The 23,198-nt window shown below is 32.8% G+C and overlaps 1 protein-coding gene across 1 annotated transcript in view; it reads right to left on the bottom strand.

Moving 5' to 3' along the window:
- LOC133175943 (inactive phospholipase C-like protein 2) overlaps positions 1 to 23,198 on the bottom strand; it is a 43,829-nt gene that overhangs the window by 9,198 nt on the left and 11,433 nt on the right. The window contains exons 3-15 of the mRNA XM_061311099.1: positions 18,712 to 18,930; positions 17,176 to 17,215; positions 15,372 to 15,501; positions 11,448 to 11,563; positions 8,262 to 8,328; positions 6,266 to 6,359; positions 5,444 to 5,561; positions 4,745 to 4,830; positions 1,698 to 1,818; positions 1,167 to 1,335; positions 827 to 919; positions 485 to 587; positions 84 to 263 (exon numbers count right to left, since the gene is read on the bottom strand). Of these exons, the coding sequence (XP_061167083.1) occupies positions 84 to 263; positions 485 to 587; positions 827 to 919; positions 1,167 to 1,335; positions 1,698 to 1,818; positions 4,745 to 4,830; positions 5,444 to 5,561; positions 6,266 to 6,359; positions 8,262 to 8,328; positions 11,448 to 11,563; positions 15,372 to 15,501; positions 17,176 to 17,215; positions 18,712 to 18,930 (1,536 nt within the window). The remainder of the gene's footprint in view (positions 1 to 83; positions 264 to 484; positions 588 to 826; positions 920 to 1,166; positions 1,336 to 1,697; positions 1,819 to 4,744; positions 4,831 to 5,443; positions 5,562 to 6,265; positions 6,360 to 8,261; positions 8,329 to 11,447; positions 11,564 to 15,371; positions 15,502 to 17,175; positions 17,216 to 18,711; positions 18,931 to 23,198) is intronic.

Genomic DNA, 23,198 nt, shown 5'->3' with positions numbered 1-23,198 from the left:
ACCTGTCATCATATTATTGTATATAATCCCCCCTTTCCCCCCCTTCTTTCCCCTCCCCAGTAACTTCACGACTTCGCACTCACCCATCTGACACCCACAATTCCAGAGGTCCTGTGGGTTATAGTTACTGGAGTCCACCCTCATTCCATTGGGATAAATACGTGACAGGAACTTCTTATTGTGGTTTACAAACTCCTCAGGACAACTCATGGCCAGTTTGATGGCAGTGGATTCACTGAATGAACACATCTCATAGTATTTCTCTGCAATTTTTAATAATTGATAGGTTAAGAAATCAATCAATGGGGGGGAATTTTTTTATCACTTACTTTTTTCTCCAATATCATGCACTTTATATATATTTCATCCATGCCCCGTAATTATCAATATCTAGTTGTTTTCATTTGGGAGGCACCATTCTCATATTTAGAGAAACTAAATCTATATGAAAAAGAACGTAAATTTCCAATATAAATGTACATACGACTTGTTTGGGATAGTTGGAAGTCATGGAATCTAGTGGACACACAATAATTCACCAAGTCAGACAACTCTTTAGCCAGTTTGTGCTTCTTCACTGGGTGATCCTGTAACACAATCAATTTAGTCTAATATACTTTCACATTTTCTTGTATCTAATATTAACAATGAATTTGATGTTATTTCAAAACATTTTAAAATTCTATAACAAGTTCTACTTTCAGTAAAGCAAAGAAATAATGTTAACCTTAGACATCAATATTCAACATTGATATACTGTACATGTATTAGCACATTTATTAAGTCAAATTGTCAAGAAAGTCATCTTTTTAAAACACGTGAAAACCTTGGTTTTGTTATTTTTCTTCTTGTCTGACTCCGCCCCTTCATCCTCATCTGTAACATACCCGTCCTCTGAGTCAGGAGGCAACTTCTTACCCTGTATCACACAAAAGGTTCAAACTCTTCATCATGATCTTGGATTCATAACTAATGTACATGTATATAAATATGAGAAATCTATAAACTTTTGCTTTGGGGCATATCACATAAATTTCATCACTAAAGCTAAAAAAATTTTGGATTCATACACAAATTTGTGATCTACAATGTATATATATGTGCCGACAAATATAAACTCTGGGAAATCCCATAACTTTAAAGTGGAATCCTATGTCCTATTTTACCTTGATAAGTATTTTTCCTTTGAGAGAGTCTGGTGAAGGAAGACAAGTCTCGTTCTCAGGGACACTCTCACTACACAACTTATCTCCAAATATTGAGGTCATGTATTCAGCCATCGCCTGCTGCTGTTTGATGTTACAATGGTTTTCTATTGACAATATCACAGGATACCTGAAAAACAATACCACACTCTCAAGTACTTTTCTCCTTACCTTTAGTTCTAAAAAGCTTGTCATTGACTTCCATTTCAAAGAATAGTCACCATATGTTACTCATGTACTCAAATCAATTAATGGCCACCATGCATATATGATAAAAATCTAAAGGCAAACTAAAACATCTGTCCTTGAAATTCTCAGGTTCCTTAGCTTTTCATAAAATGGAGATTTTTTCCCTTTTTACTACTTTCTTTAATATTATCATTAAGAAGGCCAAGACTGCTGTTTTATTTTCAGTTCTGCTTTTGTCCTTTTTCTTTATTTTGTAACTAAATTTAGAAGATGATTGAGATTTTTTTTCAAATGAGAACTTACTCAGAGGTTTCAAATGCATAAGTGTTAATGGCTTCAATAACGGCCTTGAACTGTATCTTTGAGGTGAAGGTATGTCCGTGGTAAATAATGGGGTCATCGTTTGGTCCATCCCAGCAATCCACTAAAACAAATTATACAGTCTTTACATTGTGATTGATTTGACTTCAAGCATGTTAAACAAATACATGTACATGTACTTTATTAATTCTACACCTTCCAATAATTAAGATATGTTCAGTAATACATGTATCTAATATTTACTTAATTTTATTCAACACTTTTTGAAATGCATATTGAACATACATTTATAGAATGCATTAAACCTTTTAAAAGCTTCCTGCAGAAATGACAATATTCGTTCTCTGCAAGTTCATATGTTCATATAACACACAAAGATATGCGTACTACAAATGCCTGTGTGATATGCTTACAACTGACTCTTCAATAAGTACAGAAAGGACATTCCTATGAAAAAAAAAAATGCTCATCTTATTTTAATGAGTTTGAGTAAAATGTGTCCATATTCCTCCAAGCCAGACCGCTAATTACTTTTTTAAATGTAGCTTACAACAGTTGCACTACTTGTAGGCAATTAAGAAATTGATTTTACACTGATCAGGAAAAGGAATGTGTTGTCTGACAAAAGTAGACTTGTGTTGGAGGGGAAAACATAGGATACAAGTTGTCCTACAATTAATCCCCTATTACCCCTAACATTTCTCATCATAATAACATAGATCTGTGATGATTAGACCCCCAGACTCGAACTTTCTGTCACTGCTTTTATACATCTGAAAGATAGATTTCACACTCTATTCCCAAAATAACAACTGGCAATGCCTGAATCAACACTGATCATAAATCTGAGATACACGGTTTGCCCTACATTTCTGTTTTCTGGGGAGTACTGTAAACATCAGTTAGTGGCATTGAAAAAATACTCTCCGCATGAATTTATGCAACAGTACACTGATAAATAAACCCATGCCACTGCACTAACAATGTGAGAGAATTAACTCTTTAAATGCCAGCTAGATTGTTATATAAGGAACACACAATAGTATCACTGGCAAAGCAACATTTAGGATTGTTTCAAAATTGATGTTATCTTTCCAGTAAAAATTGAAAGAAATGTAAAAGATTGTTTAAAACATGGTTTTATTCTAGACTAAGATGAAGGTTGCACATTTGATCATTAAACTCTGATAGTTTTTAGCAAAAAAGGCCATCATAAAGATCTATGTTTATATAAGTAAAATGAATAAATTTAGCCACTTTTAATTCAGTTTTTCAATAATGCCCTATAAAGTGATAACAAAAAAATTGTATAGATTTATAAAGGTGATTGCAAAAAGAAAGGAAAAAAGTCTAAAATTTCCTGACATTTTAGAAATTTGATATACATGTATGCATCATTTACAACCCAAATAAGGCCAAAAATATATACATGTACTAATCCATGTATCTAAATTACCAATTCTTTGTTTGCTTCCTGTGTCCTTAATTGAAATCTTGCATATCAAATCCTCATCTATCCTATATATATATTGGTGTAGTAAACTTGTGTACCAAGTTTTATTGAAATTGGTTCAAAACTTTAGAAGGAGTGGCAGTTTGCATGGATATTATTTACTGGAAACAATGTTCCTAAAAACCAAAGACCAACAAATATAAATGTCAAAGATCACATTTTCAGAAACTCTTTTTGAAAGACCTGCTAAGGAGTGAAAAACATTTTAAACATCAAAGGCAGGGCATAACTCCCTCTCTTTTAAAGTGTGTTAAAGTTCAAGGTCACAGCACTCCATAAAACACTCTATAAAGTCTATATACATGCTAAATATCAAAACTTGACCTTTTGCAATTTCAAAGGTATAAGAGAAGAATTAATTATTTTTTAAAATAAGGCCAAAAAGGCAATAATTCCACAGCACATGGTCAAAAACTAATGTATTAAATTTTTTTAAAAAGGTCATGTGACATTGGACTGCGATTTATAAATATCACAGCCTTACCTCTCACAGGTTAAAAAAAAAGGTTTTCTTTTCCTCAAAGTTACACAAAATTCAAGATTAATGTCAAAAAGATAGTAAGCCTTTTATTTAAGCCCTGAGGTCAAGTAAAACATATGTAATATATATATTAGATCCCTTATTTTTCCTCTCATAGGTTCATAAGAAAATGGGGGTGTCACAGACAGACTAACAGACACCAAGTGAAGTGATCAAAGTGTTACTTTGCACTGCAGGCAAAACCTAATCATCCCCCCACCCCATTACAGCTACATTCAACATCTTTGCCTTTAATCATGTGTAAAGTGACTGTGAATAGCCCATCACAATTGCATTTACCATTCATACATTTTTAACAATGCAAAGATGTAAGTACACTCTGGTGATGTAGTTATATCACCATGTGAACATCTAAGGCACTTCATCCTCAAATAGAATGTACTAATTACCAGTAACATTTTCCCACCACTCCGTAATGATGTATAATACTGTCCCAGTAAAAACTTTCATATCCCAGGATTTCAAAATAATTTGCCTGCATGTATATGAACAAGATTCTCTGGCCTTCAAAATACCTTTTTTCTGATATTCTCTCTTTCCTTTTTTTTCCCCTCTCTCTCACTATTCAAACTTAACTGACACTTCTACATAGAGATATTAATTTAGTAGGGACATACAAGTAAGGTCATACAAGTATGGAGCCTCCACCCCCCTCTCTTTCTCTCTCTCTCTTATAGAATAAACTACTGATATTCCAAGAAGCAATAGCTGACAGTAATGGCAGATACATAAGATTCCATACCTCATAGGCCACCCACTCTGTGTAGCTATGTATGTTATAAACTACATTCCACATTGCAGCATCCCATAGTAATGGCACATATCTAAGCTTACATTTTATGGTATTGCCACATATCTAAGCTTACATCTTATGGTAATGGCACATATCTAAGCTTACATCTTATGGTAATGGCACATATTTAAGCTTACATCTGACGCCCCTTTTTTCTCACTAGGAACGTATATACTACTTACGTTCCACACAGCGACATCCTTTCGTAAGGGCACGTATATAAGCCTCAACACTAGACGGACCTTGCAACTGGTCTTTCATAAGATACCTGAACAGAAAAAAAACAAAACAAATATAATACAAATTTAAAAAAAAAATCTTTATACATAAGAAAAGAATGAAGTAGTCATTTATTATTTTTATTTGCATTAAGCCTGTAAATATACTAATAATGTAAAATTTATATTTATTTCTATTAATATATTAATTGAAATCTAGATTGATAGGAATTTCAAACCCATTGGACATGGACAATATTCCTCTTAAAACATCATTTGAGGAAAAAATCTCTTGACACCATAATAACAGGGACCCTGATATAATTCTCATCTTTCAATTTTGATGTCTATTCTCTTTTTCAGAGTAATTTGTCATCACTCTACATCTATTAATACCATACCATTAAGTCCTCACATCAGAATTTGTAATGAATTCCCTAAAGAGGAAGCTTACAAAAAAAGAATTTGCTTATTTCCTTATTCAGGGTCTCATAACAGTTTTCTCTGTGTTCTTTGGAGAGACAAACCTAATTCCTCATCAGCTAAACATGAGCGTCTCTTCCACTTTTTGGACCAAAAAACATCTATCATCCTTAACAAGCACTGGGCTTCTGATGGAGTTGAATCAAGATATAGGTTCTGATTGGGGTTCCTTGTACTTACGTATTGTGCGAGCTGGCAATTAAGTAATGACTCAAAGGTTGGTTCATGTCCTCACAAATTTTGTTCTGGTCAGGATCAAATATATCACATTCCTCAGACAGCAAATAATCTGTGAATCCTGCAAATTATCCAAAATAAATTCAATCACTATTTGACTGGAGATACACAAATTAAACATTGAAGGGTTGTCTGAAGGTACGATAGGAAAATCACATGCATGGTGTGCAGATTTTTTTTTTCTTTTCTGCAGGATAAATTTACTGTCTATATAAAACCAAAGTTCAATTTAATTACAAATATATATTACATAATATTCTTTTCATATTGAAAAAAAATACAATGCATTGCATGTAGCAATAGCATTTAATATCTATTAATGTCACCTAACAAATTAATATAAAAAGAAAAAAAGAAGTTCAGACTGGTATTTAGATTTCCATAGAAAAGAAATCTCCTTGCAAAACCACTAATCAAATCTAGTCAGCTAGACCACACCATTTAAATTTTCATTTCATCTCCTCAGCTGATCTGTAAGAGGTTAATTTCTAGGAGAATAAAGGTCTTCATTCTTTATAATTTGTGATTACTTTTCCTTTATGTCAATAGTGGAGTTTTAAGGAATGAAGAGGTAAAAAATACTTAGTCTATAAACAAAGGGTACACAGTGTGAGCATGCTAAAGGGGAATAACCCCACCCCACCCACAATTCTGCTTTCTGCAATAAATAATGTTTCCCTCCTTATATTTTCTATCATGGCTAGACCACTGGATGTAATTTAACTTGTAATTGACAGTCATTTCCTGTTTGTTCAATTAACTCACCATCTATTCCTAACTGCCCTTTCTTTCTCCCGTCTTTTGAGGGTTCAAACCTATTGATTATATCAATACATTTGTCTTTCGTCACTCTTTGCATCTGAAAATAAGTCACACAAACAAGATGTTTACTAAGCAAGGATTTATTTTCCTTAAGGTCAATGTATCATAAGTAAATGATAAAAAAGCTAATGATATTCATAGCATATACTACAAAGACACACTGTAAATATCAGCTCCTGCACAAAGAAAATTTTTTCTGTCCATTCACAATGAAGCTCATGATGACCAGGAAAAATGACTCCTCTGTGGTTGATTTGCAATGCAGATCACCTACTTTTTAACCAATGTCATATACACCCAAGAAACCATACAATGTACTCAGTATTATACCAAATGAATAATCTTGTTTGCTTTGTTTATTTAGATGATTGTTAAAGAAATGAAATTTATTAATAATGCACAATGGGTATATGTATGAACAGCTCATTTCTTTTTTTCTTTCTTTTTATTTAAGGATATTGAAGATTTTACCTGAAGGAAAAAAACAAGAAGTCTGTGAGCCAATGCTCACTAGTAATACCCCCGCTCTGATGTGAATATATGCTCTCATGAATCCCACCATATGGCATGCCCAGAAAAAGAGTGTGCTAAAGTTTCAAGCACATGCAATGAGTAGTTGCTGAGAAATTTGGTATGGACAGATGCATGGATAAACAGGAAGTTGACATAAGATTTGTACAAAAATGAATCTTACCATATAGCAATCCTAGACAAAGAATGTGCTAAAATTTCAAGCATCAGCAATGAGTAGTTGCCGAGAAAACTGCAAGGAAAATTTGTTAAAGACAGATGCACGGATAAACAGGAAGTTGACATCAGATTTGTATAAAAAAATAATCCCACCATATGGCATGCCTAGGCAAAGAGTGTGCTAAAATTTCAAGCATATGCAATGTCAGTAGCTAATGAGAAAACTGTGACGAAAATTTGTTACGGACAGATGCACGGATAAACAGGAAGTTGACATCAGATTTGTGTAAAAATGTCTCCGACCATATGGCATGCCTAGACAAAAAGTGTGCTAAAATTTCAAGCATGTGCGATGAGTAGTTGCTGAGAAAACTGCGACGAAAATTTGTTACGGACAGACACACACACACACAGACACACAAACAGACAGACACACAAGAGTAAAACAGTATATCCCCCTCTCCTTCGGAGCGGGGGTATAAAAACCAGCTCTTTGATCAGCAATTATGAGAGAATGGATTTTTCTCTTCTCCTAATATAACATTATTTTGATTGATGGCAACAGACTTTATACAGAAAGATCTCACAATGCCTGTAATGAAATTAATTCCTATTCAGTTCACAGTACTGGGAATTCTTTATTGAAGTGGAGTCCATATGCAATTAATTTTCTAAAGAAGGTAGTAGGAATTTTACCATAGCACTTTGGAAATTAAATTAAAATCAATTTTAAATGAAAAAAAAAGCAGATTACAACATGAGAATACAAGTAAAGTTAAAAAGAGTAAAATGTTTAAAAAAAAAAAAAATAAAGCAACATTACTTTGCTATAACCATCATCTGAAATTTCATCTCAATTTATTTTACATCATTGACTTGGGATTAATCAGCACTTCCTACTGGAAGAGGTAATGGATTTTTCAGTCTTTTGTTGAAAACAATGCCAAAATTTTCTGCCATTTATCTAATGATTCAATTTTCTCAATTTGCCTCCCACTATCATTAAGGAAGTAGAGACCTTAAGCTACCGCCATATATTGTGGTCACTGTAGTCCCACAGAAATCCATTTCTGGTGTTAAATTACTTTTCATAAAGTTCACCAGTCTTACTGCAGAAATGAAAATTTTTGTGTAACGCAGTAGCCATTAATTATGAATGAATAAATTTCAGCATAATTTGAATGACAAAATGAGCTTAACAAGACACAAGGCAATCGTATGTAAGTATGTAAATGTGAACTGTACTTACTCCTTGCTCTGCTTCTAAAAATAGAAGTAGGTCATCTGTGGTGAGGTAGTCTGTATTGCTGGCATACCTACAACATAGTCCTCAAAATATTATATTCTTCATGGCATACCTATATGACATAGTTTATTCTTAAATGCTTAACTCTCCATGGCATATCTATACAACAAATTACTGAAAATATTATATTCCTCATGATATACTTATCCAACATAGCCCTACAAATATTACATTCCTTACGGTGAATCTATGAGATAGTTGCCCTAATATATTTTCTTTATAGGAAAAGGAAACACTGAATTATACATCTTGCTATTTTTTGCCTTTCATTGCAGTTTGTCCTATACTGTGGAATCATTTTAATTCATGGGGGGGTCAATGTTCGTGGGCAAACAAAATTTTGTTGGTTAGTTTGTGGGGATGTAATTTCATTGGTAACTTGTACATACAGAAGATTTGATGAATAAATATGTTGAAAAATAAATGTTCCTGGGGATGTGAATTCGTGGATAAGGTTGAACCACGAAATCCAGGAAAATGATCCCCCACGAACACTGATGATTCCACAGTACCTGTACTTTAAATTAAAAAGAAAGCAATTGTAAAATGTGATCAACACAGCTACTGCCATGATACACATGACTGCACGTACAGGGGTAGACAAATAGAATTTTTCAGTACTTGCCCTCGGACAGGTTACCATCGTAAAATTACTTGTCCTACCAAACAATATGCTTGTCCCACCTTTTTCTTAATCAACACAAAATTAAAGCATTATCGTTTATATTAAAATTATTTCTCAATTGATACACTACATGGGGACTAAATTAGACCCAAAATCAATTTATTCTTCCAGGGAAAAATTAAGGGGTAATTGTTGTTCCAAGGAGATTTCCTAGCTTGTGCAATGGGTATATCTATATACATGTACATAATTTAAACATTTCTCTGTATTACTTTAGCATCCAAAAAATACACAAAGAGAAAAAAAAAATGAAGACGCCAAATCATTTGATGATTTCCAATTGCAAGGCATATGAATATCAAGCATTAGAATTAAAATGCACATTAGAATTAATACGCATACATTATTTTACATTACATGTTTTAGTAGTAAAATTTTACATTTAAGATTCAGATTTCTTTACGTATTTTCGGGGTATTAATAAAGTCCAAGTTTCATTCTATTTTCTTCAAAATTCTTTGATGAGGTATTCCCTTTTTTTTAATTTAAAAATAATGAGCAATCATTTAATTGAAAACAAAAAATATTATGCAGTATTTCATTTTGAAAACCACCACTGCATGCCTATCGTGACTTTCTGTGTATGATCGTCAGTCAACAGCTCTAATTTTAATATCAGTAGAAAACGTTTGTATTCACTGCATGAATGTTACATTTTGACAATACATGTACCTATAAAGCTCTAAAAATCCTCTTCAACTTTTTTGATATGGAATCGATAGCTGCTATGTTTTACGTCTTGTGTATATTTTAACTACACATAAAATTCTAGAGGAGTTCTGACCGAGTGTTCGATGAAGTGGTCAACAGCAGCGAAAACAGGTGCTCTATTGTGATTCCTTACATTTCAACAGCAGTAAAACAAACAACATTTGATTTTTTGTTAACTGGAGAAGCACTCGCCCGTGGGCAGGTACCACTTATCAAATAACTTGCCCGCCAAACAAAATTGGTTGTCCCAGGCGTCGGGCAATGCTATTTGTCTAGCCCTGATGTATATTTTTTGCTTGGACAAGTACCAGTATGTTGTGATTTTGGGGGAAGGGGATTTGTTTTTTGTTTCTGAATGATCCTTTCATTCAATAATAAAAATCAAGTTATGTAATATAATAAATCTACATTTCCTGTAGATCTAACACCCCCAATTGTAACATTATTCATCAATTTCTATTTCATTAAACTGAACCCTAAAGGTAACTTTGTTCTAAGAATCTGACTTGATAACAATGTCTGAGCTACCATTCCTATATTGATCCAACATCCCAATGATGCCCAATATTCCATCAATGGTCCAAACACTGCTATCATGCCTTTTACGAGCGTGATAAGGCTTTTAATAGCCCATGTTGCCCAATGGCTCAATAAGCAGCATGAAGTAAAAAGATCTAATGTGTTAATCAATCATCAGCAATTAGTTCAGCAATCATTATCTCTTATATAAAGTAAGCTTTCTACATAGAAAAGTCTGAGGGGGTAAAGATGCTTAAATATCCACACTTATTAAGATATCATGTTTAAGAATTTGGCTGGTACTATAGCTACAAAATGACATGTAAAATTCTGTAATGTGTGCCAAGTGTTGATTATTAAGGCAACAACAACACAGAACTTGGTATCCATACACTCCTCATCAAGCTGTTATTTTTTTTTCTGTGGACAATAATTGATGTCTTTGAGCTCTCACCCCTCCCCTTTTAATGCATCCATTCCTCATGGCCCTACAAGGACTGGAAATGGATTAAAACTTGTGGCATAAGATATAATGCCCCCACCCCTTTCCTAGCAGACACTTGGTTGTCACTATATGTCTTTCAATTAAGATCATATCTAATGTAATGGTTAAAAAACACGGGTGACTACATTTTATAAAATGATTAAATATCTATTGCACTGACAAAATCTAAAGACCTGAGCACTTTCCTTTTTAAATGGCTTTGACCTTTAAGACATGGCCTTGAACCAGGATTATAACACTTGCCTGGGTTTTTGAAAACAATAACCTTAAAACTGTGTTAATTCTTGTCTTAATGGTTACAAGTTATAGCAAAAAGAAAATAACATTTCATTTTCCATTGACCTTTCTCATTGAGAAATGACCATAAGACAACAATATGTCATGGATACTTAAGGCAAAATGATTTCAACATTACACTGACCTTGACCTTTGATTTTTCTAAAAATATGGCCTTGAGTCACAATGATATTTAGGCATAAGCATATCATGAAAACTTAAATTCACTCCATTCAAGACTTGCAAATTTATGTCTCACTCAACATTCTTTAAAAGAGGGACACACTGATGAAAGGGCTCAAACAATGTCTTCACAAAACTTCATTAGGACAGACAATTAACAGAGTATATCCCCCATCCATTTAAAGCTATTCTGTTATCTGAAGTGGCACTCTTGTCATATTTAATCTTTATATATGTACCAGACACCTACCGTACTAATAGAAAGTAAATTTCATGTCGAGTTGAAACATCCTTAAAAAGGCTAATAAATTCTTCACTGTTCAACCTCCCTCTTTCAGCAGACTCAACTCTGTTTAATTCAATTTCCTGTCAAAGACAAATAAAAAACAATATCACTAAAATACAATTATTACCATGAGCCAAAGTACCATAGTCAACCTTAACAGCATTTAATATGTAATAAATATGTGCTCTTAAATTGTGGACATGGAATAAAAATGCAGGAATATATTTTTCTATAATAATTAAATAGCAATAGGATTCAAATGCAAAACATGCCTGCAAAAACATAATCATATTCTTTAACATATGTTTAATGTACATAAAAAAAGGTCACCAGCAATATTTAAGAAGCCTTGGTGATTTCTGAAAATTTTCAATCTCTTCAGAAAGTTTTTTTAAAGACTTTGTCAGGACCACTAGAGGAATATAATATGTGACATTAGTTCAATGAGAGAACATAGATCAATTTTTGAGGGAAAAAAGAAGAGAAAAAAACATGTAAAATGCTTGACACAGGAAAGAATTGAGCGAACTTGAATATTTGGCTAAGGTGTCTTAAAGGAAATTACAAATGTTTATTCAGGATGCAAAACACACTTGGAAAACCTGTAATAGATGGAAAATGTTACATAATATAATAAACTTAACGAATTGAAAACTTTTAAAGATACATAATTCAGCACATAAAAAAGCATTTCAGTGCAATTGGCCAGTGTAGAAAATTTAAATAAATCTGCATGAATACAACTCATCATTACTAACCCAATATTTATAAAACCGAGTTACATGTATCATATCATTAACAATTGAACAATAAATTCATTTCTTGTGACAAAAGCACTTTTTTAAAATTTATTTCATGGTACGTTTATCTTTCACTCTTAGATATATTTATACTGTAATGAGAGGAAAAATACATCCAACATATGAATGGACTGCAGACTTTATTCAAATATATCTCCAATGTCATCCAATGTCAATATCATATTCTAGAAATATGCATCATGCAGAAGAACACAGATAAACCTAGAAATGTTTATCATTGGGGAACCTATAAACAGATTATTGTTGCTCTCCACATTGCAAAAGTATCAGCATATGGAGAGAATCAGGAAACTCAAAGAGGACATTTGACATGCTATATGCAAGATATGCAAGGAATTTATGCAAGAAGATTGAATTGACTTCTGGGAGAATTTCAGGGCCATCAAGATCTACCCTTAACCTTAATCACACTTAATTAACTTGAAAAACTGCTTAATATTCAAACTTGTGGCAAATTACTTTCGTCAGGACAAATTCCATTTGATCTTTGACCTCTTACATTTATAATAACCAATCATTAGAATTCCTGATGTTCATCAATAATCCATAGTGATATGGACACAGCAGAACAAAAGGACTCCTTGTAATTAACCAGACCTGGGATGTTCATGGCTCATTTTATGCAGAATTATAGGTTATCTGAACTTTGTACAAAGTGATTCTTCAACATATAATAGTTTACCGATTTCGTGCAATTAAGTAGAATATATGCCACACATTTTATTGAACATCTTTGGCTGAAAGTGTTTTTTTGTGTGTGTGTGTGTGGGGGGGGGGGGGGGGGGGTAAAAAAATTAATAAAAGTTGAATTAAACATTATAAACACTTTCTATTTTACATCTTATCACTTTATCAGCAATATACTTTTAATTATATACAATCTTAAATTCTTCCTTCATATTCACTTGCAAGTTACTGGATGTTGAAGAATCGATATACGCACAGCTGGGTTAACATGTAAATTTACCTTATATATATTATGATGTAAATACATTTCTTTTTTACTTGCTTTAATTACCACAAACACCAATAATAATCTTTGTTATAAGTTAAGAAATTGAACCTTTTGCCTGCAAAAAAATCAATAGATTTTCTTGGTCCTTCCTGAGATGAAAGACAGAATTACAGACAAAATACTCCCTATTATTTACATTTCTTAATTCTACATGAGAGTACTGAAACAAATAGAGACATTTTTTTATCATCAGAAGGTCATGAAATATCTTCTTTAATGATTTTTATCGAAAATCATCTTGCTTCAGCAAAAATTCGGGATACTAAAATTCGATAACACCCCCATGGAATATGGCTTTAATTCAATACTAATCAATAGCCTTAAAATTCTTCCTTATCCATCTAAAAATGACATGCCAGATAAACAAATCACAAGACACTTACCCTTTTCATGAAGCAACACATCTTGTAATAACCTTAACTAATGCTAGACACACTGTATTCCCTCAGTAACTGTGTGTCCTTTTTTTCTCTTCCTCTAACAATATTAGCTTAACAAATTTATGAGGATGTCTTTGTTCACTTTTATCACATTTTCTTGCAAAAGCCATAGATTTTCACAGAAGATCTAAGACTATTTTAGAACAAAATTTGTTTGTGAACACTCATGCCCCTGTATGGCAACTCGAGGCCAAGGCAGTCATACTCAAAGGTCAAGGTTAAGATTAAAAATATTGGTACCCAAAAAAGCCTTTGTCACAAGGAATATATACATGTGAAGTATGAAAGTCTTAGTAAGCTACCAACCATTTAAAAACTAAAGCCAAGGTTAAAGTTTTTCCAAAAATAGGTCATACTCCAAGGTCAAGGTCAATAGCTCAGAAATATAAGTACCAAAAGAAAGGTCAAATGGAATATACACATAAAATATAACAGCCCTAACCGATCTGATCAAGTTATGACCAAGGTTAGAGTTCTGTAAAATTTTGCAAAAGTATGTAAAATTCCAAGGTCAAGAGGTCAAATATATTGATACCCAAAGAAAGGTCTTGTTACAAGGAATACACATATGAAATATGAAGGCCCTAGCACCAACCGTTCAAAAGATATGGGCAAAGTTTTTTTGTGAAAACACTTACACAGATAGACAGACCAAAACCAATATGCTCCCCAATTCTTCCATTACTAGGGCATAAAAAATTTTCAGCCCTTAGATATAACTTGTTTACAGTGCAGAATAATTAATAGTTTCTCTCTCTCTCTCTCAATGTTTCAGTATCATGAAAAAAAAATCTATTTTTAAATAACAGCCCATCTCTTAAGTCTTTGATTCTATGTATTTATTACTAACACATAAAGGGGAGACCTATAATTCTTTTTTCTGTAATGTGCGTAACAAACTATTCGTATTTTCCATTTCTTTCAAGAAAGAGGACAAATTGGACAAAATTTGTTCAATTTTAAGTATAGAATTTACCAAGCGCAAGCTTGCCCAAGAACAATATTCACATATTTCAGTAACATTATAATTCTGCACATTATATCAAAAGATTGAGCTGGGGCAAATCTGCACTCCACAACATTTAATCAAAACATTGACGTCAAATATACCTTTCTCTCTCAAAATCATTGAAATAGTGAATTTTCGTCATCTTCTTGACGTAATATTTAATATATGACATCATCGCTGTTGAAAAATAGGTTATGCTTTCAAGTCTGTGGATATCCACTTGGTTTAAAAATAAATCATAGACTTCTCCATCAAAGTTTTACGGGGGGGGGGGGGGGGGGGGGCATATATTGGTCATTAGAGAATATAATCCTTTGGAAAACAATTGTATCCATATGTACAAATATTTCTAAATTCATTGCATTGAGTAGTAGCTTAGTAGCCATAAATCATCTTTATATAAATAAGCATTTCCTGGCTGCAGAATATATGAGTTAAACTTTGGCATCTGGATATCTAGGATACAATGGACTTCTCAAGTAAACTGGAAGCTCCAACCACTTTTTCTCTATGTATTTTAACCTCAGTATCTCAAATGCTGGATATCTAGAAATTTGAAGTTTGAGATAATGAGGTTTGACTGTATTTTTATGGGGAACCTACCTTGACTTTTTGTTGGACTCTAGCTGTGGCAATATTGCTATTGAGTTTGGCGACTAAATTGACCACACCCTTTTCGTCCAGAGTCCCTGCTGATTGGCTAGCCTCAGTTTCAAACATTTCCTGTAGCCATGTGATTATTGAGTTAAGGTTGATAATTTTTCCTTCAGTAGATTTATTATATCAATATCTGAAAACAGGCATATCAACATTGATTTTATCTAGTAAACTAATAATTGAATATTATATAGAAGAAAGAATTACTCAAGCTTGAATTTTATTAAAATTTTGTTTAAAAAAATTCTCAAACATGTATAATGACTCTCACTTAACACAAAATATTCAAATCATTTCAGATAATGCACATCAGATGTGAATTTATTTTAGTTATGCATTACTTGGCACCTTATATACAGAAAAAATTGTATAAATAATCATCAATAAGTTTTATAATGCAACAAACTAATTTTCTTTGAATATATATATATATAATTATATGCTTTAATCCTTTAAAAGCAATTGATCTAAAGTATAAATGCTGCATACTTTGTTAGATGTAAAGCTTTTATGACTTAGTTTATTCTGGTATGTGAAACATTTGTGATGTCCTATTTAGAAGGGGAATTTTTAAAAAAAATTTAAAAAAAAAAAAAAAAAAGAGTTCAAAGGGAAATTTAAAAAAAGAAAAACAAATTTCAAAAATGAATGCTTTTGAATGAGACATTTCTATCGATAGCTCGAATTTTCAGTTGTTAATGAAGAGCAATGAGATGACATACATGGTCATAGGAAACAACATTTGCACCAACTTAACTCGATTTTCCTCTGCTATCCCTTGTTCAGGTGTGACATACATGTACACAGTCTATATCACTGTTTGAATGTTCAGTGTGACGTAAATATAAGCATGTTACCATCTTTTAAAAGTCCAAGGTATTGATAGATTCATCAAATTATAATGCTCTTGAAATCTTCTATTGTGCAAAAATAAAAATTCCAAACATCATAGAAAATGCTATTCTATATATATCTAATTCCTTTTGCTACAGTCTAAAGATTTGTAAACTGTAGCAAAAACAGCTCAAAATTAACAGTACACAACTATTTCTTAAAATCTTCTCATGAACATCCTGTGATCAAAGCTAAAATTGTGAAAGGGAAAAAAAAATTGAGAAATGCACTTAATATTCCTGGTAAAATCATAATATACATTAGCAAAAATAATAAAACACATTAAAGATATTGGCAAACGTTTGTTGAAAATTAAGAATAAATTGCTAAAAAAAAATCATCACTTGATGGATGCATTAGCTATATAGGTGTGTTTTCTTCTTTCAATATTCTAAAGAAACCTTTTTATTTTGGTATTTACTGAAAGAAAATGCAACCTCATCCAGTTCAATGTCTTAGAAGATGCTATCTTGGCAGTTCATTGGCATATGACAGTTTTACACCCAAACAGCTTCTACTGAATCTTTGTGATATACAAGTTAATCACACTAGTTGATCCATAGCGGCAAACAGTATCAATATATCACCTGAACATGAATTTCTTGCAACATTGTTGCTTTTTATAATGTTTTATTTTTTTCCTGACTGATATTTTTAATGTTCAAACTGACTGGTAATTCAACCAGTGTTCCATTATTAGGGAAATGATTTTACAGGAACTTACCTGGTATTTATATATCTTATTTGAGGAAATGAACTAAAAATATATATACCTGTATGTACAAATAACTTTGTTTGAAATATAACATGAAAGGTATCTAGTACATAAAATAAATTAGCACTAAACAAAGGATATGAATCTCTCATTTGTTGCATTTCTTCAATGGCTTCAGGGGCTGGAAAGATAAAAGAAAAATTAATTTCAATTGTCATGCCTTATAGTTGTATGCATGCTTAGCTGATTTACAAATAATGAAAAATTTATAACTGCAGGCAAAGATGGACTGAGATCTCGATCTTCTTCCCTCTTAATGAGACAAATGGTCGCTATAATACACAGCTGACTGAAGTTAAATTTTCCTCTCCAATTATCAAACATAGATTCACTTTTAAATAGCTACATAGAAATCAACAACTCTGTCACAATTGTTGAACTCATACAATATGTAATTATGAACAGAAAACACTGTTATTGTGAAATCAACCTTTGCATTTCTCTGAAATGAAGTGACATAATTTTTACAATTTCTGAAAGATATATGCACTTAATGTAACAATTATGGTAAAATTATATATACACGAGAGTACAAATTTTAATTTAGTTCCCTATCTAGAACAACACCATTATGGCACCTTTTGGTACCCTATAAACCCGAGCATTTTCTAATTATTTTGATTTGCGTATCATGTCTCCAAGCTGCACAGTTTTCCATTTATTTATATACAAACAACAACAAAATGATTATGTGTACAACCAGGAGTTGGGCACGCAGCTCTTTATAATAAAACTGCACATTGTTACGAGCTGTGGTTTGTTTATACCTCAATAAAGGAAACTAACAATTATCATCCTGGAAACTTATGACTTTGTCAAGAGGAAATGAATCAGCCAGGGCTGTCAGTAGTTGACTGTCCTGAGTTGTCGGCTTTATCTCCTTGTCATATTTTATCATCAGACAGAGAGTCAACATTGTGCTCACACCAGTGTTTACACTGGAGATCCTGAGAGCATCTTCAGAAGCAATTAAAACATCCAAAAGACCAAGAGTCGATGGAGAATGGCACTGCTCTGGAACCTAGATAAGACTAGGTGCATGAAGCAGTATTGAACTATCTTTTTTGTATTGGAATTTTGGCTTTGGGAGCTAGCATAATAAGGACTATAAAAAACATAAAATGTAAATGATTTCCTGATATAAAATTGTTTTTCCTCATCTCTTAATACAAGCTGACTTTAGGATAGGCATCTTAGTTTACAAGCAATGTTATTCCTACAATGTGTTATCTATGTAACAAAATATTGTACCAGTATATATATATGCAATTACCATATGCCTGCATTTAAAGAACTGGACTATAAATAGCATTTTTTTAACTGACCTTTGTACACTACTACCATACTGATGTTGTATCATATGTATAAAAATATATATCCAAATATTTCTATCATACAAAATGATTTAAATTAACTCTTCCCCCTTTATTTGGGGTAGACATGTTACTTCATGGAGCACAGATAATAGGATATATTTATATATAAAATCCTACAAAATTAGGACCAAGAATGCAAAAACTATGTTCTTTCTTAATTTAACCATCTTCCCAAAAATAAACATCCACAAAAATTTGACCCCCCTTTCTACTTCTTGTTAAAGTGAAACTCTGTCCTTACGTGTTCCGGTTTTGGCACTTGTGTTGATGAGACATGTGAGTCCAGTAATCCATATATTGGCTTCATCTGGAGTATTAGCAATGAGATCCATGGATTCAAAGTCCTCACCAAAGATGATAGAGAAAGCACACTCATCTTGATAAATCCCTGCTATTTCCTTATTCTTCAGGGCCTCTGTGGTTTTTCCACCTCTGACTTCTTTTATGGAAGCAATGGATACTGCAAGCAAAAAAAATACATAGTGTAAATGTACCTTTTTTCATGGAGTTATTATTCCACAGAATTGTGATTTCTGCTCAATCCATGGGTAGAAAATTATGCGAATTTCTTCGACTCACTTTGTATGTACTTTAAGTAGGCTGTGACAAGTTTCTCGTACAATTTAATTGTGACCACATACATTAAAGCATAAATTAATCCCACACGTAAAAATAAGTATGATTACAGTCACTTTATATATATAGGATCTCCCATGATTTGTAGTTGGATATGATTTTTATCCAACGAGTTGTGTGTTTTTTATCCCCGAGCCTTGGCGAGGGGATAAAAGCACACACCGAGTTGGATAAAAGTCATATCCAACTACAAATCATGGGAGATTCTTTTTATCACATGTTTAATACTTCACAACCAATGTTTTACACTGTTTTATATAGGACTCCACTTTATTTTACTTCATCGCGCTAACGCAAAAACCATTGTGACGTCACAACTGTGGATTATGAAAAATTTATCCAATGAGTCATATCCACGTGATAAAGGGGTAAACATGGGATAAAATTATATATACTTTGTGCACTCTGCTCAATTTAAAAAAAAGAACTTTCCCCATGTTGAAACATTTTCTTCCACAATTTATCATAGCTATAAAGTAAAAGAATTTTTTTCTTCAAATATTACAATTAAGAAAAAAAGTATGTATACGTTGTTTTCCTATTAATACATTTATAATCACCAGTATTGACTTTTAATGCAATGAAAAATTTCAACCGTATGAAAACTAATATACTACTTTTTCTGACGTAGTGTGCATTAGCTAAATGTTCCTGCAATTCTGATGATTCAATAAAACGATATAAACTAAGTTTACTTCTCCAAGTAAGACCTTTCACAGTAAATATACTAATAATCTATCAATCTATAAATTAGTCATCTATAACAAATAAAAATATTTTATGATGCAAAAGTAACTAAATTGTTGACAGTAACCTGTATGTGAGCCAAATTACAACCCATTGTGGTACGGGTGAACTAGAGCACATTTTGTCTCATGACGGAACCTCAATGATGCATTAATGCACTGAATCATATAAATAGAATTAATGTACTTTTATAATGTCTCCAATGATGCAAATTGTTGATATGAAGACAGTCTAATCTAATTTGACAGCATAAATATTTGATGCCTATCAGTCAAACCTCTAAACCATAAGTTGTGACAGTCGGTCTGAATGTTAGCTATCTGCTGCATTACGAGTTAATTATGATTGCCTTCCTATACAAGGGGAGGGGAATATATCTTACAGGATATTTGCTGCATGAGTTGACTGAAATATGTTCTAATATCTCTCCGATTCTCCACCTTGCAGCTGAAATAATAAGAATCTGTACACTAGCTGCCGATAGCACACATCTCCAGGAAGAGATCTACATATTGAAAGCCTTTGATGTCATCTTTAACAGGTAATTAAGATAAGAAAACTAAAGGTTTACAATCATTTCCTCATAATAGCTTCTCTGTCCAGACACATTCTCCAAACATTGTCCCTTTCTAATACTGCTAATTTTACAACATTACTGATAAACCACACACATACACACACAGAAATATACATATATTTATACTTAAGTGTAATTCCTTAATATAAGTATATTAATTTGCAGACATAATTATTAAAGAGATTAAATTATTGCTGGTCTTTGACATGTAAAATGAATGCAAAGTATTGTATTAATGCAGGATTAAAAAACAAATATCGGCACTACAGATATAAGATTACTACTTTGACACCTGGGTCATTCCAGGACACTTTTGCTGAAGTCCAGATTATTAATTTATTGAGTAAGCTTCTGCTTAATAAGAAAATTACTTTTATTAAAAGATAGGGTTTTTTTTTTTACAGTATACATCTCAATGACTCATGATCTTTAGGATGTCAGCAAAATCATTTTCTGAGTCTTATATTGATAAAGCAGATTATCTAACTTCATCAGGGTTGTCCCTAAGAACTGAAATAGCAGGGGACATTAAAAAAGTAGAAGGGGGTCTCGGGTTCCTTCCCTAACAGGGGGTTTAGGGGGAATACCAGATTAATTGGGGGATAACATCATTATAAGCAAGGAAATTCCTTGGCCCCAGGTCTTAAGGACAACCACCTTGCTTACAGGCATATCTGGAAAAAGGAAAGATTTTTTTTCTTTTTAAAGCTAGTCTAAATTATATTTTCACCAGTCCATGATCACTCTATTCCAAAGTTTTAAAATGCCTATAGTTATACTGAAAAATTAAGACATGTAGAGCTTCATAAAAAAACAAGATGTGTTTGTGAAACACTGATGCCCCCCATATGGCAGCTCATAGCGAAGGTTAAAGTTTCTCAAGTGCAAGTCAAACTCCAGGTCAAGAGATCAAAAATGTTGATACCCAAAGAAAGGTCTTGTCTCTAGGAATATACCTGTGAAATATGAAAGCCCTAGCACCAACTCTTCAAAAGTTGTGGCAAAGGTATAAGTTTTTTAAAAGTAAGTAAACGTCAAGGTCAAATGGGGCCCCAAGGGAAGGTCTTGTCACAAGTGATACACATGTTCGTAAAATGTGAAAGCCCTAGAACCAAATGTTATGACCAAGGTTAAAGTTTTTTAAAAGAAGGTCAAACTCCAAGGTCAAGGTCAATGCCAAAATTGTTGGTATCCAAAGGAAAGTCTTGTCACAAGGAATGCACATGTGAAGTATGAAAGCCCTAGCACAAAATGTTTAAAAGTTATAGCTAAGGTTAAAGTTTTCCAAAAGTATGTCAAACTCCTGGGTCAAGGTCAAAGGGTCAAAGTGGTTGGTATCCAAAGGAAGGTCTTGTCACAAGGAATACACATGTGAAGTTTGAAAGCCCAAGCTCCAACTGTTCAAAAGTTTTGGTCAAGGTTAAAGTCTCATAAAATTTTGCAAAAGTGGGTCAAACTCCAAGGTCAAAAGGTCAAATAAGATGGTATCCAAAGAAAGGTCTTGTCACAAGGAATACACATGTGAAATATGAAAGTCATAGCTCCAACCAATCAAAAGTTATGGGCAAGGTTAAAGTTTTTGCAGACAAACAGACAGACGGACGGAGAGGGCAAAAACTATATACCCCCGAATCTTCGATATGGGGGCATAAAAAGAGCTTAAGAAACACTCCTACAGTCAACTTACCATTTCCACTCATTCATCTAGTTGCCATAAAATTACAAATAAACTGCCCAAATGACCTTATTGAGGATGATTACTCTATCTAAATGCTAGAAAACGATATTTACACAACACTACATTTAATGAAGGGATAATTTTCGTTTCAGCATCATGAACATTGTTCAGCCAACTAGAGCTTTTTCAATTAATTGGCTAAATTGAAAGTCCAAAACATAAGATTAATACAATGTGTACTATATACCAGTGTTCCAGCTAGGATCTGATAATGGAGAGGTGCAAGATAAAAAGGGCACTTTTTTTTTTAACTTATATTTGTCGTTAACTTCTGATAGTAGATATTTGGGAATATCTCATGCCATTACTTCAGCATTATAATTATGGAATCCTTCAAAGTTTATTAATTCATTTCACCTAATAAAGTTAAAAGATATAAAACAAGCACTAATCTATATAACAAACATGTACTGTATGCAAAGAATTTTTCGCCCCTTTCATAGCATAATGGATGAATTTCAAATGGTATGAATTCAGAGAAAGCCAAGGTTTTACTTTATCAGAACTGCATGTGTCTTGGTGAATTTAAAATGGGCAAAACTGTTTGCAAGTGTGCGAAAATAACCCTGTATACAGAAAAAAGAATAAAGATGTGTTTCTGAAACACTGACGCCTCCATATGGCAGCTCATGGCTAAGGTTAAAGTTGCTCAAATGCAAGTCAAACTCCAAGGTCAAGGTCAAGGGATTAAAAGTGTTGGTACTAAAAGAAAAGTCTTGTTACAAAGAATACACCTGTGAAATATGAAAGCCACAGCACCAACCTTAAGAAATTACAGTCAGATCAAATTTTTCAAAAGTAAGTCAAACTCCAAGGTTAACATCGTGAGGTTAAAAATCTTTGTACTTAAGAAAAGGTCTTGTCACAAGGAATACATCTGTGAAATATGACAGCCATAGCACCAACCATTCAAAAGTTATGGCCAAGGTTCAAGTTTTTCAAAAGTATGTCAAGCTCCAAGGTCAAAGTTAAAGTTATTTGCACATAAGGAAATGTCTTGTCACAAGGAATAAACATGTGAAGTATGAAA

The sequence above is a fragment of the Saccostrea echinata genome, unplaced genomic scaffold, assembly GCF_033153115.1.
Source record: "Saccostrea echinata isolate AGI-Se365-2 ecotype Australia unplaced genomic scaffold, CSIRO_AGI_Sech_v1 ptg000064l, whole genome shotgun sequence".
Classification (NCBI taxonomy): Eukaryota; Metazoa; Mollusca; class Bivalvia; order Ostreida; family Ostreidae; genus Saccostrea; species Saccostrea echinata.
The sequence above is the reverse complement of the archived record's forward strand: the minus strand, read 5'-3'. Positions and strand labels throughout refer to the sequence as shown.